The sequence below is a fragment of the Monopterus albus genome, unplaced genomic scaffold, assembly GCF_001952655.1.
Source record: "Monopterus albus unplaced genomic scaffold, M_albus_1.0 scaffold143.1, whole genome shotgun sequence".
Classification (NCBI taxonomy): Eukaryota; Metazoa; Chordata; class Actinopteri; order Synbranchiformes; family Synbranchidae; genus Monopterus; species Monopterus albus.
Window position 1 is genome coordinate 1,097,685 of NW_018128023.1, and position 22,186 is coordinate 1,119,870.

Genomic DNA, 22,186 nt, shown 5'->3' on the forward strand with positions numbered 1-22,186 from the left:
GTCAGTTTTGACTATTTTCACATGAAAACAGAAAAAGGAAAAGGAGGACATTAACCACACAGCTCTACTTTTATCGTTCAAAAGTTTGATTTTAATAAGAAAAGATTTTAATAAGCTTATTTTGTCAGGTACATATATGGCAAATGGGCGTTTTCCTTATTTGCTTTATGTATTTGGAAGTGACAAATGGAAGATGAACACTTTTTCATTACCCAGTTTCCCATTCCATAACGGATTGGGATTGAACGGAGAGTACACATATTGTTTCTTGGGACCTTCAGCACGACGCTGACACCGAGCTAAGTGCCCTGCCTCTCCTTGTCCATTGGCCTTGTCCATTGGTCCCGTGTTCAGAGTGGGGCGGTAATGTGTGGCCTTGCACTGTGCGCGCGTCCTGCAGTGCGCTTATAGGGGGAATATACCGTAAACAGCCCGAGCTATAAAGAGGCCGTTGTGCAGGACCACCGTGTCGCGCTATCAGCGCCCCTGTATGGACACTGAAGGATTTCTGCAACTTTTCTGAAGTATTTACAGGATCTCCCCAAGGTTTAGTCACTGACTGCTCAAACGCTCGATAAGCGGTGGCCTCATTTAACCAAAAATAACTTGGGAACATTTTCACTGGCACGGTGTGAGGCGGCACCATGAGACCAGTCTGCAGCGCCCCACTTCACTGAAGATTTCCGTGCAGACAGGTGGATTGTTGGGATATTTCTTGAAGGTAAGACAAGGACTTACTATGGTCTAATTTACTACTTGCTGCTGTCTATTATTAATGCACACTTCTGTATGCCAGATGGTCATATTCCTACAAAACTGTGTCATGAAAGGTGTGAGGGGGCAGACAGACATCCTAGGAATTGTTTACGGTAGATGAGTTGTGCTATTAAAGCACCTCATGTTATTCACAGCTAATCAGGTGAACCTGGCCTTATTTCACAGCTTTTATGTTACAGTGGACGAGATGGAGTTTAGTTCCTATAGCCTACTTATGAGGACAAAATACAAACCACAGCCACGTCATTTAACAAGCAAAAATTATGCAAGGCAAAAATATAAACAGATTGCTTTTAACTCTTGTGTACAATTCAAAACTCAACCATATTTTTCTTAAAATATTTGTTTCCCGTTGCGTTTGGCAATTTGATGAATGTGGCAAAAATGAAAACCAAACCAAAGGAGAATAATATGTTTTATGTGTTACTTGTATGATTAAAGTATTTTGTTTACTAAAAAAAAAACAAAACTCTATCATCAAACAAAGACATAAAACAGTTTGCTGGGGGTCAATTACAGCAGATTAAAAAACACCAAAGTGGAAATCTAAATATTCGTGGGGGATTTGGGAGTAGTAGTGCTGCATTTTTGACTCTATTGTCATGTAAACAATCTTTTTACATGTCTTTGACATTTTTGTGTCAGTGTGTGTCAAGAGTGAGAATCCTAGTAACAGCTGGCGGCTCCAGTCTGTGTCACTTCAGACCTCCTTTGCTTCACGAGGAACAGGACGGAGGTAAAAAAAAAAAAAAGCTGGTGTGAGAGAGGGGCAGTTCCACCCAGTGCCCCACCTGTTCTACAAGAGCGTCCAGCTTGACCCCCTTTAAAGTTCCACCCTGGCAGTGTCACAGAAGCTGCTTGACACAGATATGAAAATAGAAATAGCACCAGAGGACAGTGTGCCAGCTGGATAGAGGGAACACAACACAGACTTTACACACAGTACACAAAGATAAGAGGGAGAGATGCATAGAGATTCAACAAAAACAGGTTCTGTTCTGTCTTATTAAATTGCTTAGGAAGAGCACGCAAAGTCCACTGAGAGCTGAATGTACTGTACACAAACCCCAGGCTGTTTTCAGTCATTCACAGTAATGGAAAATGGCTTATCAAGAATTTATGGTGTCAAGACATTGGGTGGAGGTCTCAGTGACTGTGACTGCAGAGTTGCCAACAACAAATTGAGATTGAAGTGTGATAACAAAATCTTGGATATGTGCTGTTCCTGGAAAGTTTCACTTGTGGACACTGGTGCTTATCACTTTGAGAACTGAACCAGTGTCCCTAAAAGAGATACTGTACATAGTTACATGTCAGGAAAACAGAACAATGTGTTTGCATGCTGTAGCATCTTGCTTTGGGATTTCCTTAAATTGTTTTCCATTCAGTTACTGCAGTGAGCACTTAGAGTAGGGGTCCATTACTTTTCACACAACACTCTCCATTGTTTCTCTCTAAAGTCCTGCCACAGGGCATTGTGGGAAGAAGAGAAGGATAGGGGTGGGGGTGATTTTTCTGTAGAGGATGGAGCGCTTGCTGTTTCCTGTTTTGCACTGTGTTCTGGTGAAAGCACTTCCTATGTAGGGAAGAGAGTAGGAGGTCATCAAATCTGCCCCTTTACACAGTAGCAGCTTCTGGAGGAAGAACAGAATCCTAGAAGCTGATCAGCAGCTGCACTGCATGAATAGGATGGTGACTGAGTTTCTTTCCAGGTACAAGGTGTGCATTGTCTTCTGCAGGTATCCAAGGCCTCAGCATGCCAATCCCACCTCCTCCCCCTCCTCCAGCACCCCCTCCACTCCCACCACCACCCAGTGCTGCCCTGCCACAGGTAATGCTGTGTGTTTCTCTCTCTGTCTTTCTCTAACTCTCTCTCATGCAATTGTAAACACTCCCTTGCGTCCTTCTCATTCACCATCAACCAAGCACCTGGAGCTTATTTGCATTATTGATTGAGGTAGTGCACATACACACAGGCAGAGTAGGGCAGACGGCAGACTCTCAGTAGCACAGGAGTGTTATGTTTCCACAGCAGGCTCACAGTGTCCTCATGTTAAGTGAGTTGTCACTGCTAGCAAACAAGGCCACAAAGCAGACACACAGCTTAGCTCCTGGATACAGCAATACTCTGAGGTCACAGTTCTCCCCAATGTACAGTATGTTCTAGTACTTCTATGCAGAAGCAACTCGGTTTATACAAGCCTTGCTAACTCTCGCTCACAACACCTTTTTTTCCAAGGGCCTTATGTGATAGTTTAAGGGTTTTCTTGAATAGTCATAATCTCCAAGCAGTGGCACGTTCGTGTGAGCTTGCCTGACCTCCACCGGTGCCATTGTAAAAGTAGAATTTTTTGACTGCACATGGTTTTGTGGAGATATTGTATTTTACCTCCTGCTGCACTGTGACCAGAGGATGTGGATAAAAATACAAGGCCTGAGGTTACTGCATGTCCCGGAGTGTTCCTGTACACTACACTGTTTTACCTGATTGAGCCTAACCTACAAGCAGCCAGCCTGTGAAGAACCCTGGGGCAGTGAATGATCAGCTCACCAAGGCTGGATTCCCCCAGAGCATTGTACCTGTTTGTTTTGACTGCTTGAGGTCAGTGTGTCTGCTGGATGTGATGTGTTGTGCATTGGTGAGAGGATTGTAACGACCCATGATGTTACTGTCGGTGCTACACCACCTGTTGGAATTAATTTCACTACTTTGGGGGTGTATTTGGTTGCCAGTAATGCAAGGGATTTAAGGGGTAAGATGCACCAGTTGGATTTACTGATCTTGGAGCTTCTTGAAAGGGAGTGATGTTTCCACTGTTCTGTGGGATGCAACAGTAAGTAAAAAAAAAAAAAAAACACGTTGCATGTCTGTTAATGTGTTGTTTCTGTAGAGAGAATTGTTGTAGGGCTGGAGAAGTCACTATGCCTGCATCATGCCAGTTAAAATATGGGGTTTCTCAATTACCCACTTTGTTTAGAGTGTTGCACATCTCTTTTCATGGGTACATATACTGTTGTTTACCTATCTATGGAGGGGGAATTCTAACTATTGCGGTTCATCGTGCTGTCCACTTTCATATTCTGGCTCGAGCATGTCAGGTAGGATTTGAGGTATTGTCATTGTCGAAAACGTAGCTTATTTGTCTGGGGTTTTTTTTACGTGTTATCCTGGCTTCCTGACTAGTCTTATGTTCAAAGTGTTCCCCGTTGATTTGTGTTTCCCCTGTTCAAAACTCGGTTTCATGTAGTGACCCCCTCAGTGGTTGTGGTTAGGATAATGCTAGGATTCAGGTTAGAGAAAACCACATCTCAATAAGGAAACAGATTTTGACATAACACTGGCAGCAGAAGTTGTGTGCACTCATGAGCTCTCCTCTTGTTTTCAGGAGGAGGCTCTCGGGTTTTATCATTCTGAAATAATTAAATGGCTGGAAATGAGCCTGCCATGGGCACTTGCTGCAGCTGGTAAAGGTGGAGCATACTTACAATTTGAATTACTGGTGGGCAGTTTGTGAGTTTCCCACCAAGGATCAGTGAAGTCTTATCATTTTGCAGTCCACCAAATTTACCAACATCTTCAAATTTCTTGTTTTGTAACCATAATAAATGGAAAAAAGTAGCAAATCTGTACATTTGAGAAGCTATCAGCAAATGTTTGAAATTCTTACCTGATAAATTACTTCAGCAATTGATCATTGTCAGAATAGTTGGTGACCTTTTTAACCAATTAATGGTGGCTCTGGTGGGTTATAAAGATGTTATATAAGTATATAGTATGTGAACATGGTCAGTTATATAAAAGCTCTTTTTTTTTTCTTTTTTTTTTTTTTTTCCACTGCATGTGTCAGTGTCCGTCAGAGCCTCCTAAACTCCAGTCTGGTGGAGGAGGAGGTGGAAGGAATGCTTTGTTGGCTGACATCCAGAAAGGAACTAGACTCAGGAAAGTCACACAGGTCAATGACCGCAGTGCCCCTGTCGTCGATAGTAAGTTATCAACCTGCCAACACATATACACACACTGTTCTGATGCTAAATGGCACTCACATGCTGCTAGCTACACATGCTACCACTAACTCATCCATTGTCATAGAGCATTGAGGGTTTCTCAGTAGCTGTTTGTATGTTGAGATGCCACTTTATTGAATAGAATAAAAAATGTGCTGCAAGTAAGAAGAGAGTGAAAGAAAATAATGTTGCATGCTGTGTCTCTCAGGGCTATAAGTGAACGCACACAAACATACAGTCCAGTACACAGATCAGGAAGCATGCCATAGAAGATAAGGAAGCAGGCAGAAGATGAAGTTAGACTACACTGTACAGCAGCAAACAGAATTTATGAGACACATTGTACCCCTAGTAGATCTACAAGAAGGTTCTGTAATATGTTCAGTTTAAAGAAAAGTAATAGTTTTTGTATTTTTAAATGTTTAATGGACAGTACTTTCAATTCTGTGTCCACTGGGTATAATAACCTTAAAACTGAAATTCAAGTGTAAACTATGACATTAAAATGGAAATTAAGATAGAAAAATAGTTGTAAATGCTTCACATAATTTTCATTGAAATAGAAGAAACTGTGTTGTTTTACTTTTATCTCCACACATTGACACACCAGAAAGCTGACACATGGGTGACCACTGTATTATAAAACGTTAAATGGATATGTGTATTGAAATAGTCAATGACTTTGCTTATGCAGTTGGAAACTTGTATAGAGGGGTCTATGGTACCTGTTGACCAGTACGTAGCAGTTTTGGTAGCAATGTTAGTTACATATATGGAGAAAGGGCAGTTGAAATATACAGCTCTGTTTTGTTGTGTGCTTTAGGCGGTGCAAACTTGACTCATTCCTGCCTGAAACCTTAGTTTGAGATCCTTTATTGTCTTGAAGACCAACATTTGCACAATCATGAAACTAAATTCACAACAGACATGAAACAGTTAACAAATATATGAATGAATTAATCTATATGAATGAATTCTTCAGTCAATGAAATGCATACTGAAAATGAAACAAAAAATCAGCAATGATTAAATGCCCGCCGATGCCCCTATTTTGAAAAATAATTGTAATTGTGTTTGGTTTCCAGAGCCCAAGGCTAACACTGGTGATGTATCCAGCAGTGTTGGTGCTTCTCAGGGTTTGGGCGGGCTCTTTGCCAGAGGGTTCCCCACTCTTAGGCCTATAGGACAAAGAGACTTAGCAGTCAAGACCACAGGTTGGTAAAAATGTCTTACAAGGCCTATGGTTTTTCAGTAACCTTCTCTGATTATTTTGACCGTCCAGATGTCTCCTCTTCATTTGTGTGTGCATGTTAAAGTGACACGATCGAGCTCATCAGCCTCCCTGAAGCCACTGTGGAACCCACCCACGTCAGTTGACTCAAGCAGCGGCCCTGAGCATCCCCCGACAGTGGAACGCCGACGCTCCATTCCTTGTCCACCCGTGTCTTCCTCCTCTGCTCCTCCCTCCCCTTCTTATGTCACCAAGAACCCACCTCCTTTCCCCGCACCCTCTCCTCCTCCTGCCCCTCCCTCTGCTCCCCCCCCAGCTCCCCCACCTCAAGCCTTCCAGGACCGGCCGGCCAACAGACCTCCGCCTCTCCCCTCCTGCCCTCCTCCTCCACCTCCATCCCAGATCACCAAGCCCACCTGGCTCCCCATCCAGCACTCCCTTCACACCACCATCTCCCACCCCTCTACCCCACCTCTTCCTCCACCTCCACCTCCACCTTTTCAGCTTCCCTCTGCTGTCCCAGGGGACCGCTCCTCAGGGTGCTTCTACCCTCCACCACCCTCTGCAGTCCATTCTGAACCTTTTAGGTTCACCATCCAGAGGGACAGCCCTCTGGGACCTCCTCCTCCCCCTCTTCCAGCTTCTTTCAGCCCCACCTGCCCATCCACCCTCCCTCCACCTCTCCCCAAGATGGCACCAGTACCCTCCCCAGCCATGCGCTCCCTGCCACCATCATACCCTTGTACAGCCCCCACTCGGCGTCCACCTGCTGTGCCCAGGAGTGCAGGTGGGTGAACATGTCTCTTTGTCTTGCCACTAACTTTTCTGTATGACGGTAGACATAGAAAGGCCAAAGCATATGATTCACATCAGTTTTATAGTTATCAAACCATTCAGTGACCCCTCATGCCTTATGGATGGGGGCACTGTCATCCTGGAAGCGACCACTAATTTATGCATTTTTTTTTTTTCATTTAATTTGTCACCCACTTAGATATACAGAAAAAATAGCAGGAGCAGGTTTTACTTGTGTGTATCAGTTCTAATGCTCTGTTGCCTTTATGTAACTTTTTATTTTAAGACTAAGTGTTCTTTGTTACTACATACTTAGGTACGCATGCGTCACGCGGAGTGGCAGCAAGTTACAGCAGCTGTGTCCTCGTTGTGTTCTTTCCCGTGTTTCTATGAAGTTCTGTTCTTATGGTGTTATGTTGGTTGTTCTCTGGTACACAGAAATTTCCCCACTGTGGGATCAATAAAGTACCTACTCTACTCTACTCAACTCTACTCTACTCTACTCTACTCTACTCTACTCTACTCTTCTCTTGAGTACTGTAGCAGCTGTTGCAGAGAAAGCCTGCAGAATGTGCTATGTAATTCTGTTTTTCTAAAACTACATAAATGTTTTCTCTCAAAGGGAAAAAAATGTGGCCTTGCCTGTTTCAGTGGCTATTACAAAATAAAATACAGAATTTGGATGCACTACTGTTATCAGTTCTGACTCCCCTTATCACCCATGCTAACAGGTATGGGCCGGCTAGCTCCTCCTCCAGCTCCTCCGGCACGTTCCCCCAACACAGAGTTGTCCACCCGCATTCCTCCCCCTCCACCACCTCCACTGCCCCCATCCATTGTCAGGAATGGACACCTACACAGCCTAGGTGAGACTTGATATTGTGCAATTGTCATTTTACAATTAAGACATTTAGTTCAGACTTAGTATAACTGGAGTATACTTATACTTTAGTTTATGTTCAGAGTGATTTGAAATAAGAGCAGCACTAGGATAAGATATGGTAGAATAAGCACGTCCCAGATCACCACTACATGTTCATCACTTTGATTAGGATGGGAGCAGTCTAATTTCTATGATTTTACAGATCCATCCAACCATGTTAAAGGAAGAAACGGGGAAGGAGCAAGAAGGGTTGATGTTTAGTGGGAATAAAGCTGAGGATATTTTTCAAATGACATTTTTGGGGGCCTTTGATAGAAGCTGAACTTGAATAACTTTGTACGTATTTGAAAATGTGAGAAATGGTAGCATCTAACTGCATTTTCACTCTACCTCAGCAGATGATTTTGAATCCAAATTTCAGTTCCACCCTATTGAAGATTTACCCCCTCCTGATGAATTCAAGCCTTTCCCTCGAATATACCCCAGCAAAGAAAACAAAGGTAGCAGCACCATACGCTCTGTTTCTCAGCTTTGCCTGTGACTTCAAGTTTTCTCTGCTGAGTTGTCTTGTTCTCCCTTCTCTTTTCTTACAGTGAACCCCAAACCACATGAGATCAGGACACACCTCAGATGAGTAAAGGCCTCACCCTGTTCTTCATCCTTCCACAAAAAGCAAAAAAGATGATGCTTCTCCTCCTCTGCCATGAATTTATTTGAATGCAAGTTCTCTGTGTGCCTGTCTTGTATTTAGTGTGTGTATAGTCCAGTCTGGAATGTTTTGAATGTGTGTGAGGAGGAGGCCTCTCCCTGCTCATCCTCACCAGCCACAGACATACACTCCTAGGACAGTGTCATCCAGTAGTTGTTTTTAAAGTCTTTTCATTTCAGTATCTGCACACAGTATAGAATATTTAATCTCTGAGACTTTTATGATGTATTCATCCATCCTGCTGTACACAAAGTGCTTACAAGTCTTTTTCTAAGCCTGAGATATTCTTAAACAGTTTGCAGGAGATCAAGTCACATGTGGGCAAACTGTGTTCCAACAACAGCTGATGCATAGTAGATGCTCCTTAAGAGCCAGGATTGCTGAATAAATGCCTGACAACATGCTCCGATAATGCTACCTTTTACAAATTGCAGAAGACAATCATCTCACAAAGTTTTTCTTTGTTTTCTAAATTCGATGGCCACCAACAGGGGGAGATTGTTGTTTGGTTGGTTTACAACAAGTAAGCCAAATTCCAATTTAAAACCCAATGTGAAAATGAGGTTCCGGGTGAATTTTTGGTAACCGTTGACTTGCACAGAAGGTATGTGAGTTTGTGTTTTTTTTTTTTTTTTTAAGTACTAAAATAATCTATAAAAATATCTTTAAAAAATGTCATGTAAAAATGACATTGAGGATTATGGAAATGCAGCTGTTTTATGTTATACAACTTCATGAATCCATAATGAGTGAGATATACTGTACCATTTCATTTCACACACTGTAGTAACCAATACTAACACCAGGAGGACAGTGCCACCTGCTGGTTCAATGTGTAAAGTATTACAAGGTGTCACCACCAAATAAACCAAAGAATTTTGTTTAAAAAGGTTTACATAACCACTATTGATCATGTTGGTTTTAAAACTTAAACTAATCTACATATCTCCTCAAATCAGTGCAGCTATTTGCATGATGAGTTTATTCTTGATGTGTTTACATGAATGAAAGTCCACCCCAAAGCTACAGAAACAGGAAGGACAGCTGAGATTCTGGTCTGCACTGTGGGAACATTTGCTGGTTTATGACATGTCTAAAAAATAACAGGTACAGTTTATCTCCTTTGTCCTTGACTCATCTCTGGAATGTATCTTGCAGACAGAATTATAATGCACCTTCCTCACAGAAACTCTGACTTGTCAAAAACAAGTATCTCTAGTTAGTGCAGGGGAATAACTTAATTAAATGTAATTGTAATCAGTTATGTTACTGAGAACAAATGTGTAATTAAATTACTGTTACTAAACAAAATTTTGGTGATTACAACAGGGTTACATTCGGATATATTCTTTTCGGTTAAAAGTTTAGAATGTACATTCTGTTGCTTTTCATCTTTTTGCCATGCACGAATGCCTTCTCTTGGCATATTTCCAGACGTCGTTGTTCAGCAAAGCCACTAGGACAAATTTTAGTGCTTACGCCAAGGCCATGATGGTGCTAATGCAACCACATGCACTTACATAAAATAAAGAACCTCCTGTCCCACCATATTAGTAATGTGTGTTCAAGATGCAATTAACTAAATATGCACTATGCTTATTACTTGTCCAGTGGGCTGCATATTTGACTTTTCAGTTGAAGTAATAAACTAGTTACATATTACATTTTTAACAGGGTAAGTAATAATCTGTATCCTATTGCATTTCAAAAGTAACTTTCCCAACGTTGTCTCTAATAACACTAGTAACTCCATTCAAGGTTACCTGTGCCATGGCTCTGTACTATGTATGCTGGCTTATACAACAGAGCTGCTTGACTTGTTCTGATAAGTCATTTAATGTAAAAAAGCCATTATACCCCCAGTTTACTGTTTAATAGATAAAAGGTTCACATTTTCATGACTAAATACAAAGACATAAGCCTGATTTAAATAGTTTCGACCACATGGACTATACAGAAAATGACCAGTCGTAACGGGACTAATTTGCTTACCATACAGGAAATGTTAAAGTTTTCTTTTAAAGCGGACTTACAAGTTAAATTGCATATAACTAGTAATATTTCATAAAGAAACCAAGCTGTACTTCCCTTAAGGGGAATTTCATAGAGATATTTATTAACAAGTACTGTAGCTCTTTCTCTGTTACCACAGATATTCTACTAACATTTAAAAATAAGTAAACACACAAGGGACTCTGGCTCAAAGCCCACTGGACACAGCTTCACACAGGATGGGTTAAGTGTCACACAAAACACAGTACTTCTATAAAACTGAAATACTTTAATGGAACCTGAGAGAAATCTTGAAATAAAACTTGAACCTCAAATGTGATCTCATGAAAGCTGGACAAATGAATGAGCTGTGAAACTGGGAGAGACTTTACAGTTCATCGTGTTTGTAAGTGAACTCTCTGGAGGATATAAAGCCATCTTTGTTTTCATCCTCTTTGGCAAAAATATCTTTTACCATGTTCTCATGTAGAGTGTCATTGGGAGGGTAGCCGTGACGCTCAAATTCCTTCCTCAGGTATTCTTTCACCTGGCAGATACAGTGAGAGTGAGACATGAGTAAGACTGAAGGTGTTCCAAAAAAAAAAAAGTTGTGACAATATATGTATACATCACTTCAGAAAACATTCAGACCCTTTCACTTTTTGCACATTTTGTTGTAGGTTTAATTTTAAATGGATAAAATTGACATTTTTACTGTCAGCCTACACTCAATAACCCATAATAATAAAAGTAAAAACATGTTTTAGAAACTTCTACAAATTCATTAAAAATTAAAACCATAATTATCTGTGGCCTTTATCACAAAGAGTTGCCATCTTAAGTGAACTTTGCCATTGGTCAAGGCCTTTAATTGCAGGTGGAACCAGTGGCTCAAATACAGAATCAATGACTGCACTTAAATGCACTTAAGAAATCAGGTTACAGCAGATATCAGATAATGCATTTACAGTGCCTTGCGAAAGTATTCGGCCCCCTTGAACTTTGCGACCTTTTGCCACATTTCAGGCTTCAAACATAAAGATATAAAACTGTAATTTTTTGTGAAGAATCAACAACAAGTGGGACACAATCATGAAGTGGAACGAAATTTATTGGATATTTCAAACGTTTTTAACAAATAAAAAACTGAAAAATTGGGCGTGCAAAATTATTCAGCCCCCTTAAGTTAATACTTTGTAGCGCCACCTTTTGCTGCGATTACAGCTGTAAGTCACTTGGGGTATGTCTCTATCAGTTTTGCACATCAAGAGACTGAAATTTTTGCCCATTCCGCCTTGCAAAACAGCTCGAGCTCAGTGAGGTTGGATAGAGAGCGTTTGTGAACAGCAGTTTTCAGTTCTTTCCACAGATTCACGATTGGATTCAGGTCTGGACTTTGACTTGGCCATTCTAACACCTGGATGGGGGGGGGGGGGGGGTCTCTTTCTCATGCAGAAAGCTATTTACAGGGAAATGCGATGGATTAGCTGAAGCTCATCAATAGGGAGCGCCTGCTCACCCGGTGCTTTACAGACTGGCCACCAATCGAAGGGAATTTCAATATTTACCTACATCCTCGTTTTGTTAGTTGCAGTTAAGCAAACACGCAATTCGCTAATTCATGTTAGTGGATGAGTGAGACTTGTTTAAGTATTTTCCTTCCACGCTAATGATGATTCATTTGAATGACTTTAGGTGTGAATTTTGACTCACGGGCCATTGAATACAGATAAACAACAGGGTGGTTCGTTTTAACATCTATCCATGAGCCAATTTAACGATCATATTACAATTACATTAACTGGGCAGATAGTTTTGTTCTGACCTATTGTACATATGTTATTTGTCTGTCACACACACACACTCCTGCAAACAGAAGTATATAAAATGTATTCACACACTGTTGGAGTGAGATGAAATACACAAGGATTAAAGGCACCCAACACCACAAAGTCACATCACAAAATGCCAAAACAGTCAAAAGTGCATTCATCAGTCTACATGAATTAAATCGATCGTTTCATGTATTTGTTTTATACAGTGTGGCTCCGATGGCATTAGTACCCCTGCAGAGGCAGATCATGAGGAATTGTTTAGTGTTAGGCTGTACCGGAGATCTTTGAGTTCTGAAAATCATTTTCGAGCTGAGGTTAACAATTGTTTAGGTCCTTTTGATGAAGGAAAGCAAAGCAACAAATTACTGAAAAAGTCTAGTTTGTGTTGGCCGCTACAAAGTATTAACTTAAGGGGGCTGAATAATTTTGCACGCCCAATTTTTCAGTTTTTTATTTGTTAAAAACGTTTGAAATATCCAATAAATTTCGTTCCACTTCATGATTGTGTCCCACTTGTTGTTGATTCTTCACAAAAAATTACAGTTTTATATCTTTATGTTTGAAGCCTGAAATGTGGCAAAAGGTCGCAAAGTTCAAGGGGGCCGAATACTTTCGCAAGGCACTGTACATGCACGGCAGTAATCAGGTTACCCAAAAATCCCAATATACATGTGCTCCTAGGAAATCAGGTTTCCCTAATCCTCTACCCTGATTACGGAAACCAGGCTTCCCGTTTACATGACGGTTAAGAAATCATCATACACAAGAAAGCCGATTGTAACCTGGTTAATGTGAATGTAGTCATTCACTTAGAAAAAAGGTGGCTCACTGATCTGTTTTTAAAGTAAAAATATTTCCTGGGCAAGACATAAGCAAACACCATCCTTGTCTTCACCTCATCTTTGGAGAGCCTCCAGTCATCATTGAGGTCCATCTCTTGGAAGGACTCATGTGACCTCGGTCCATTTCTGATCTCAACCACCTCAATAATGAAGGTCAGCGTGCTTTCAGGTGGGATCTTACCTGAACACAGAAAACACCACAGTGCATGCGATTACCTAAAACTCACACTAGCTATCTGCTTCTTCATTAGAAAAACAGTAGGTTTGGTTAGTGCTGCAGAAAAGGTGGCAAGGCATTATGAATTGAACTGTGAGTAAATGACTGAGAACAATGTGAATGAGAAGCAAACTTTAGATACGTTATTAGTCTTACAAAGTCAGTCAGGATTTTCTTTTCATAACTATGGTTAGTTAGACACAGAACAGATACAGAATGTGTTACCAGGTTGTGTGTGCTTACCAGGGGAAACCATAGTATTGTTCACATGCTCCATGTTGAGAACATTTAGATTAATATCACTGAACGAAACCTTCATTCAGTGTTGGACTCCTAGAAAGCCTTTAAAACAAGACAGTTTTACATACAAACATGCTAATAAATAACACTGTGCATTAGGTAAAACGACATGCATTTCTAAGAAGAGAGCAGTGTAACTGTTTAACAGCATGCATACATACAGACAAAGCTACAATACCTTTCCCTTCCTTCCCATAGGCCAGGGCTGGAGGTATGATGAGTTTCCTCTTCTCTCCAGAGCACATGTCCTGCAGACCTTTGTCCCAGCCTTTGATCACTTCTCTGATGCCCAGTGTAAACCATACTGGCTGTTTGTCACCATGAGTTCGGCTGGCAGAGACAGTGGAGTGACAATCTGTCAGACACACTTTAGAGGTAGTAACAGTGAAGCCTCTTTGCTACGGTTACATCTGGATGTACTTGCAATGCAAAGAATATGCACTCATTTTATGTGATGTAAACCTTATGACATCAAATACTGTTTAAAGAGATGTCCTGGATATACAGTAATAATACTGAAAATTGTATGGTGAGATGTTTTTAGGGGATTAAATACTGATAGAGATGTTTCACTCTGTTAATATATTTATGAATTATTTTTATTTATGAGTTGTGAGCAGAAGAGAATCAGCATTCTAACATGAAGTGAGCTGTAAAGTCAAGACGAAGGAGATGATAGTGGACATGAGGAAGGAGAGGAGATCTCATCAGCCACTGTTCATCCGGGGGCTCGAAGTGGAGACGGTGAGCAGCTTCAGATACCTGGGCGTCCACATCAGTGAGGACCTCACTTGGACACTCAACACCACACAGCTGGTCAAGAAGGCCCAGCGGCAGCTGTACTTCCTGAGGAGGCTGAGGAGGGCCTGCAGAGAGTAGTAAAGACGGTGGAGAAGATCACCAGGACCCCACTGTCCTCTCTGCAGAGCATTTACCATTGCAGGGTGCATAGGAAGGCTGCCTCCATCCTCAAAGATCCCACCCACCCCCATCACGGACTGTTCACCTCCCTACCCTCTGGCCGGAGGTTCAGAAGTGTGAAATGTAGGACCACTAGACTGAAAAACTCTTTCTTTCCCTCTGCCATCAGACTCCTAAACAGCTGAGGAGTTTATTACCAGGAAATACATGTTGTACTGTTTACATTCTCAGTTTGCACATGCATAATTGCACATTGACTGTTGACTGCTGCACATGCTGCTCCCATGCAGCATACATTCTCTTATTATATATTGTTTTATTATATTGCTGCATTTGCTGCTTTAAGTGCCTTAGATTTTGTGTTACTTATTTATCTACTTTATATTTCATTTGTATTTTGTGGCATTCATGTGGACGGTAAAGTAAGAATTTCATTGTACAGGGAAACATGTTTCTTAACTGTGCATATGACAAATAAACACTTTGAACTTTGAAGACTTCATACTTAAAGGTTTCTCACAGTTCTCCCGTCAATCATAATCTATCAAGGATCAGTTCTAAATCAGAAACATTTTCTAATTTATCTGTAGAACCTTAGACACACCAATAGTTTCTGTTTTATGTGCAACAGAGTGAGGGGGAACTGAGCTTTCCTTGTTAAGCTTAAAGCATGGATGGATTACTGATCAGGCCTAGTGGACACAGGCCCATCAGCCCTAGGGGTCTGGGAAACCCTGAAGATTGCCTGCAAAATATTCCAGAACACGACAAAAATTGCCAAAATGAAACACAAAACAACCACAAGAAATACAAAAATATTTACAAGATTCCAAATGTCCTCAAGAGGACACAAAGCATCTGCAAGGAGAGCCAAAACAACCAAAACAGGACCTACAATGACAAGCATAATAAAACAGAGAGACATAAGACCACAGAGAGATGCAAGAATGTCCCCAAAGATACACAAAACATCAGCTAAAAGACACTAAACTACACAACGATACAAAATGACTACAGGGAAATTAACATATTCATAAAAATAGAAAAATGGCCATAAACAAACGTGTATCTTTTAGTCTGGATGTCTTGCTTCTATGTTGAAGGGTGGGGATCCCTTTACATGTCTATGCCCAGGGCACCACTGTGTCATTATCCGTCCATGGATTAAAGCTAGAGAGGAAGTTTTTTTTTTTCTTTTTAACCCACAGAAGCTTTACAAGGTGACTATATACGCAGCGATATGAAATGCAAATAAAATGACTAAAATGGAACAGTAGACCTTGCAGCAATGACGTGCAGTCTAAATAGGCCTCGTTGAATTAAAATATCCTCCGTTACGTGTAAGCAACCAGAAGAAATGGGGGAAGCCCTCTTGTCAGACATGAAACGTACCTGCTGTGAAACATTGTCCCATTTTCTAAGTATCCCTCATGATGCACCAGCAGAATGTCTCCATACTTCGATTTCCGGTGACAAAGAAAAGGTCTGTGCAGCACCTCTATGTCCACCTCAGCTTCAGGCAGCGCTCCTCCGCGGACACACACAAACAGGGACGAGCAAAGCCAGCTCAGCACAGACAGCAGCATTTTAGAGAAAACACAAGGCTAAACCTACGGACAAAGTTTCAACAAACGTTCAGATGGCCCTCTACGTGGCAGTGACGTTTCATCATACAAGTTGTTGCAGAAAGTGTTCTTCCGATTGGTTGATTCCCCCCATAAACCCCGCCTCCAATCGCACTCTCACAATCCCCTCTTGTGTCTGTTGAAGTAGGACTCGACTGTAGAACAAATCTTTATTCGTTTACAGTGTTTGACATTTAAAGTCATGCAGACAGATGATTAGTTATACACCTTTTACTGAATTTATTTTGGGGTAATTTTCATGTAACTGAGCAAGTTCTTCATGCTGTTACAAAATCCTGCTACTCTTTTTTTGTTTCTGTTGGTCATATTATTTGGACATTCATTTCTAAAGGACCACACTTTGGCGAGTACAGTTACAGAAGGGGTTAAAGCAGCCTGCAGTGCACTCATACACATTTACATGCAATATCACAGCATTGCACTTCAAAAATGTTTTCTAATACATTGCACAAAATAACACATTTACACTTGATTTGCATACTACAGTACAGGAAAGACAAGTTCTTCTCTCTTGTTACAAAAGAAGTCAGAACACAGCTTATTTTTGCAGTAACAGTCAGCAAGTCATACACATTGTAACTATTGCACATAATACAGTCATTTAATAGTTAAAAGATTCTCACCCTCCCCAGTGTCCAGAACAGTACTACAGCCAGTGGTGTGTAACAGTAACAGGGAGCTGCTCCCTGAGGTCAATTAAAGAAATCCATTCAGCGCTGACTCTCATAACTTTTCATGGCTCAGAGCAGGCACAAGAGATCCCCTTTGCACTCTTTCTATTAGTCCATCAGTTATTTTTTTCAGGGGTGAGACTTCAGTAGAAATCTACAGTATGAACCCCACAATCAGAAACAGAGATTTCCAAGTTGCAATGTGGCCAATTTTTTTTTTACTATTCAGTTCAGGTAAAGTATTTGCAGCCAGTGGAATCAATGAGACAAGAGTCGGTGCATCTGAGCTGCCCAAAGGATCTGCAAAATACATGGAATATTATTTTTGCATTATATAATTACATTTACACAGACTATCCTACCAATTTATGCAGTAATGCAGTAGGTCAACATTTAGGAAATATTCTTATGTTTTCTTGCCAAGAGTTAGAAAATTGGTACCACTGTCATGGCTATGCAGTAAATATGTGGCTGGACGACAACATTTTTATTTAGTTTAATTCAAGACTGCAAAAAAGTTACATGGACAAGATAACAGTATGGCACATAACTCCCTGTGCTGGGGATAGATTTTGTTTTGTGTTGTCTTTATTCTAAGTTGCACTAACTCACTGCTGCTGGCTCCAGCATCATATTTACAGTGCACACATGTGTCCCAAAAACTATCCTATTTACATACTTGGCTAGAATTAGATGAGAAGTTAGTACTCATTTCTGTTTGCAATATGCTAGAGCCAAGAGGCAATTAGCTTATCTTAGCATAAAGAATGTAAAGCATGAATCTGGCCAAGGCTAAAGAGAAAAGCACCTTTGAAGTTCACTAATTAAACACATTATATCTGTTTAAACTGTGTGAAAAACACATTTTTACAACTTAATTTTATGATTTTACAGGCAGTTATGTGCTGGATGGAATTGGATCTAGCTCTCATTTAACTCCCAACAAGAAAGCATATGTGTATTCCCCAAAATGTCCAACTATTTCTATAAGCACAAGTATAAAATATGCAGAGTTGGTGTAACTACTGTATCTAAAATATTGTTCAGCAAGTGACAGTGTACCATCACCTCTGGATAGTTTCAGAAATCACAGTAACAGTACAACAGTTACTTTACAGTCCCCAGATGGGTACAGCGGAAATGTGCAGCTGATTCCAAAGGAACTGAACTGTGCTACCTCAGTACAGATGATCTCTGTGAATGCTGGACTATAGTAGCAAACTACCTAAGTGAAGAGACATGGTAATGTTTGTGTATCCACCCTGAAAGCAGTCTGTGAACATACCCAGGAAGATAAGATTTGCAGGTCTGATAACCAAAGTCCTTTCCGTCACACTCCTCCATGCCTTCATGTCGGTAGCCATCTCCACAGAAGGCCCACTTACAGTCTAAAGTGATGACGGAAGGTAGATGAGAGAGTGTAGTGGTAAGGGAGAGCAAGAGAGACAAGCGAGAGAGAGGACATTACTAATTGCTTTGGCACTCCTGTGTGCTCCAGTGATGCCAGTGCAGCATTTCCCTGTTAATTTAATTGAAGTAGCTAGTAGTGAGAGGATTGCAGGAAAAAAGAGAGACGGTAAGATTAATGAAAGATCAAGGGAAGGTGCTTACTGCTTTTATCCTCTGCCTTGTGGGCTAAGTCTCTGTGGTGTACTGTGGCTCTGAAGGGCATTTTGTGCACAACTGGGTATATGACAGCATGGTGTCTCTAACCTGCTTTACTGTCAGAGAGTAGTTCTTCTTTTTTATACTAACATAAACTCTAAGCTAAAGTTTTGGTGCACTGTATATTACAGAAATTGTATTAAGGTTGTCTCAAATTAGCTTCATTTAAAAGCAATTTACAGTTGATTGCATTAGTAGAATGCATCCACTTTTTCTGTACATCTACCTTAGTGTAAATTCTGCTGTGTGTAAGTGAGAGAGGCATGTAACTCACTGAGACAAGCGTCTGTGACAATCTGGTTCCCATCATCACACTCTTCTCCGTGCTGGGCCTGCACCTTCCCATCTCCACACACACCAACTCTGTCCGGGACTTTCTCTGTGGACTGGAATGGCTGAAAGGGCTAGCCAAATTGTAAAGGAGAAAACAAGTGGTGATTTGGCATTTCATGGACTGTACATTTTGAGACAGTGAGCTCAGGTTTGGGGGTGTGCAGAAAAAAAGATGTTGAGGCATTTAAGCAGTAACTTGGCTTAATTAGATGGGGGAGTTTTATGTAACCTGGTAAGTGGATGTCTAAAAACTGTTTTCAACTAAATTTTGCCCAAGGTTCATGTATTAGCATCTACCCAGGGCTTTCAACAAAATCTCCTGGTCTTCTTCTTACAACCATGAACATAATGTATATCAAGTACTGTTTTTATAACTGAGCCATCTCCATGACGGCTTGCGGTAACAAATGCCAACTGCTGAGAAAATGGAAAGCTCAATTTTTTATTTTTATTTTATTACACTACTCTTTCCAAGGCAAATTGTCTCTCTCAAATGTGGGCAGGTTTTATAGTTCTGAACTGCAAATAATATATTATAATATTATAGGCTGCAGCACCAATAACTCTAATAGTCATTACCTGTATGGACTTCCATCCATCTTTATCTTTAAAGTACAGCATCCTCTGATCCTTCCTAAATGCTATCGTGTTGTCTAGACGTAGACGGGCCATCTCTTCTTCACTGTTGACGACAAATATCTACACACATACAGTATATACAGAAGGCAGTGAAAACAGAAGAGCAATGATTGATTTAGTATAAAAATACAGTACAGTTGGTTTGAAAGGTTATATGGTTAAGGAACAAAGCCCTACTCCAGGGACTTTACTGGGGCCACCCCGTTGTGTGTAACTTCCAAAAGGAGCATTATTGGCTCCAAGAATGGAATCACAGTCGCAGTGACCTGGTGGACCTGAGTGACCCTTCTCGCCTTTTTCTCCTACTAGGTAGAAACCTGGTAGAAACAGTAAGAGTACAACAATAAATTTGGTAGTAACACACACAACCACAATACAGCAAAATGAGGCTGATTGTTTATGTGTGTTTGTGATGTGTTTGAGTTACCTGAGGCAGGTGGACCAGGTGGTCCAGGGTGACCGTTTGGACCTGGTGGACCTGGGGGGCCCATGACTCCTGGTTCTCCAGTCTGACCTTTTATGCCCTGGGCAAACCAGGCAATATCACATAAACAGAGAATACAGACAGACACACAGGCACACTGAAAGTGACCTGCATGCTGCTGCTGCTGCTTGTGCATAGCTCAGATAGTGGAAACCATGGGGTAACATGTGGGTGTTAAACATGTGGACTGAGAAGATCTAAGACACCAAAGATACTTCAGTCCCTGTGGACATCTCAAGTCAAAGACCTTGCATAATTTTATACCTTTGCACCAGCAATAGTCGCAGCTGGAGGCATTATGTTCTTCTGGCCATCTGTAAGTCTGTCTGTATGATTTTTGTGAACCTGATATGTCAGAAACACCTTGAGGGAATTTCTTCAAATTTGGCACAAGTTTCCACTTGAACTCAAAGATAACTTGATTGGATTTTGACAGTCAAAGATCACTGTCACCTCACACTCGTCTCATTCTTGTGAACGTGATATCTCAGGAACACCTTAAGCAAAATCCTTCAAATTTGACACAAATGTCCTACTGGACTGTAGGATTACAATGTGGTGGTCTGAAGTCAAGGTCAGTGACCTCACTTCTGTCCCATACCTGTGAATTTGACTGGTTGGCAGAGGCATACAACCGCAAAGCAGAAATTCTAGTTCTTGCTTGTTATTGGCCTCACCTGTTTGCCTCTTTTCCCAGGTCGCCCAGTGGGTCCTCTTTTCCCTGGGATCCCTGGCTCCCCATGTGGTCCCTGATCACCCTGAGGAGCAAATAAGTTCAGGAACAATTAGTTTCTGATCAAAATTTTAAAGGTCCACACCATTTAATTATTCTTACCTTCTGACCAAGCATCCCAGGCAAACCAGTGGAACCCTGACAAAATGAGAATCTGATGTCAGAAAAGTCCTCAAATGTTCTGTGTTAATTCAGTCTGGCTTACAGCTTATTAAAATAGTTTGAAATGTAAAGAAGACTTTAAACACTGTGTCATGAATCGTTTTGGATTACAAGCAATTCTTGAAGAAGCATAACCACATTATTAAATGATGAGGTCCATCAGCATTGCTGATGACATCTCCCACCGCAACACACTCCCACTTCAGACTCCTGCTTTCAGAGAGAAGGCATCGGAGTCTTCAGGCCCACTCCACCAGACTTAAAAACAGCTTCATCCATTAGGCTGTGAGGATGCTGAATGCTGTCAATTACCTCCCCCCCTCTGCCCCTGGACCATAACCCAACACAGAACATAAAAAGACTACCCCCTGCTGTTTGCACAAACTCAATACATTCTCCTTTTTGTTATATTACATGTAAATGTGTCCCCTCCTTGAACCGCCACCTTATTGTGGTGGAGGGGTTTGAGTACCCGAGTGATCCTAGGAGCTATGTTGTCGGGGGCTATATGTCCCTGGTAGGGTCTCCCAAGGCAAACAGGTCCTGGGTGACGGGTCAGACTAAGAGCAGTTCAAAAGCCCCTTAAGATTAAAATCAAGGACGTGACGTCGCCCGGCATGGCGCAGCCGGGGGCCAACCCTGGAGCCAGGGTGGGGACCCAATCTCTGGACACGGAGACTAGCCCTGGGGACATGGAATGTCACCTCACTGGTGGGGAAGGAGCCCGAGCTTGTGCAGGAGGTTGAGAGGTATCAGCTAGATATAGTCGGGCTCACCTCCATGGGGCTCTGGAACTTTACTCCTCGAGAGAGGAGGAAAGAATATTTCGAGGAGGAACAATGCGGTTTTCGTCCTGGCCGTGGAACACTGGACCAGCTCTATACCCTCTTCAGGGTGGCGGAGGATTCATGGGAGTTTGCCCAACCAGTCCACATGTGTTTCGTGGATCTGGAGAAGGCATTTGACCGTGTCCCTTGCAGCGCCCTGTGGGGGGTGCTCCGGGAGTACGGGGTCCGGGGCCCTTTGCTAAGGGCCGTCCGGTCCCTGTACGACCGGAGCAGGAGCTTGGTTCGCATCCCCAGCAGTAAGTCAGACTTGTTTCCAGTGCATGTTGGACTCCGGCAGGGCTGCCCTTTGTCACCGGTTCTGTTCATTATTTTTATGGACAGAATTTCTAGGTGCAGCCAGGGGCCGGAGGGAGTCCGGTTTGGGGACCACAGGATCTCGTCTCTGCTTTTTGCAGATGACGTTGTCCTGTTGGCGCCATCAAACCAGGACCTCCAGCATGCACTGGGGCGGTTTGCAGCCGAGTGTGAAGCAGCTGGGATGAGAATCAGCACCTCCAA

At 41.8% G+C, this 22,186-nt stretch overlaps 3 protein-coding genes across 4 annotated transcripts in view; 1 reads left to right on the forward strand and 2 right to left on the reverse strand.

The window, feature by feature from the left end:
* The first annotated feature begins 268 nt into the window (after positions 1 to 268).
* wipf3 (WAS/WASL interacting protein family member 3) lies at positions 269 to 8,803 on the forward strand. Of its 2 annotated transcripts, none has more exons than XM_020614176.1 (8): positions 269 to 721; positions 2,517 to 2,608; positions 4,626 to 4,761; positions 5,868 to 5,996; positions 6,099 to 6,800; positions 7,540 to 7,674; positions 8,087 to 8,191; positions 8,285 to 8,803. In XM_020614176.1, the coding sequence occupies exons 2-8, from the start codon at positions 2,534 to 2,536 to the stop codon at positions 8,323 to 8,325; spliced, it is 1,323 nt and encodes a 440-aa protein (XP_020469832.1). In that variant the 5' UTR covers positions 269 to 721; positions 2,517 to 2,533; the 3' UTR covers positions 8,326 to 8,803. The 2 variants fall into 2 exon arrangements, with proteins under 2 accessions (XP_020469832.1, XP_020469833.1); XM_020614177.1 differs by having other exon boundaries at positions 270 to 721; positions 8,090 to 8,191.
* Positions 8,804 to 10,188: 1,385 nt separating this feature from the next.
* LOC109968146 (peptidyl-prolyl cis-trans isomerase FKBP14-like) lies at positions 10,189 to 16,185 on the reverse strand. The gene is made up of 4 exons (XM_020614211.1): positions 15,900 to 16,185; positions 13,765 to 13,916; positions 13,123 to 13,250; positions 10,189 to 10,939 (listed from the first exon to the last, which is right to left on the reverse strand). The coding sequence occupies exons 1-4, from the start codon at positions 16,091 to 16,093 to the stop codon at positions 10,781 to 10,783; spliced, it is 633 nt and encodes a 210-aa protein (XP_020469867.1). The 5' UTR covers positions 16,094 to 16,185; the 3' UTR covers positions 10,189 to 10,780.
* Positions 16,186 to 17,034: 849 nt separating this feature from the next.
* The window catches only part of LOC109968171 (acetylcholinesterase collagenic tail peptide), a gene marked incomplete at its 5' end in the record, with an annotated part of 8,900 nt that continues 3,748 nt past the window's right edge, over positions 17,035 to 22,186 (reverse strand). The window contains 8 exons of the mRNA XM_020614232.1: positions 17,035 to 17,124; positions 18,110 to 18,212; positions 18,764 to 18,893; positions 19,402 to 19,521; positions 19,639 to 19,778; positions 19,889 to 19,985; positions 20,623 to 20,703; positions 20,781 to 20,816. Coding sequence (XP_020469888.1) covers positions 17,055 to 17,124; positions 18,110 to 18,212; positions 18,764 to 18,893; positions 19,402 to 19,521; positions 19,639 to 19,778; positions 19,889 to 19,985; positions 20,623 to 20,703; positions 20,781 to 20,816 — 777 coding nt within the window. The remainder of the gene's footprint in view (positions 17,125 to 18,109; positions 18,213 to 18,763; positions 18,894 to 19,401; positions 19,522 to 19,638; positions 19,779 to 19,888; positions 19,986 to 20,622; positions 20,704 to 20,780; positions 20,817 to 22,186) is intronic.

Coding starts and splice junctions, on each gene's coding strand:
- wipf3 (XM_020614176.1), top strand. CDS start 2,534: ATGCCAATCCCACCTCCTCCCCCTCCTCCAGCACCCCCTCCACTCCCA. Junction 4,762..5,867: donor CAGTGCCCCTGTCGTCGATA/GTAAGTTATCAA, acceptor TTTGGTTTCCAG/AGCCCAAGGCTAACACTGGT. Junction 5,997..6,098: donor CTTAGCAGTCAAGACCACAG/GTTGGTAAAAAT, acceptor TGCATGTTAAAG/TGACACGATCGAGCTCATCA.
- LOC109968146 (XM_020614211.1), bottom strand. CDS start 16,093: ATGCTGCTGTCTGTGCTGAGCTGGCTTTGCTCGTCCCTGTTTGTGTGT. Junction 13,917..15,899: donor GGGACAATGTTTCACAGCAG/GTACGTTTCATG, acceptor TGTCTCTGCCAG/CCGAACTCATGGTGACAAAC. Junction 13,251..13,764: donor CTATGGGAAGGAAGGGAAAG/GTATTGTAGCTT, acceptor TTCTGTGTTCAG/GTAAGATCCCACCTGAAAGC.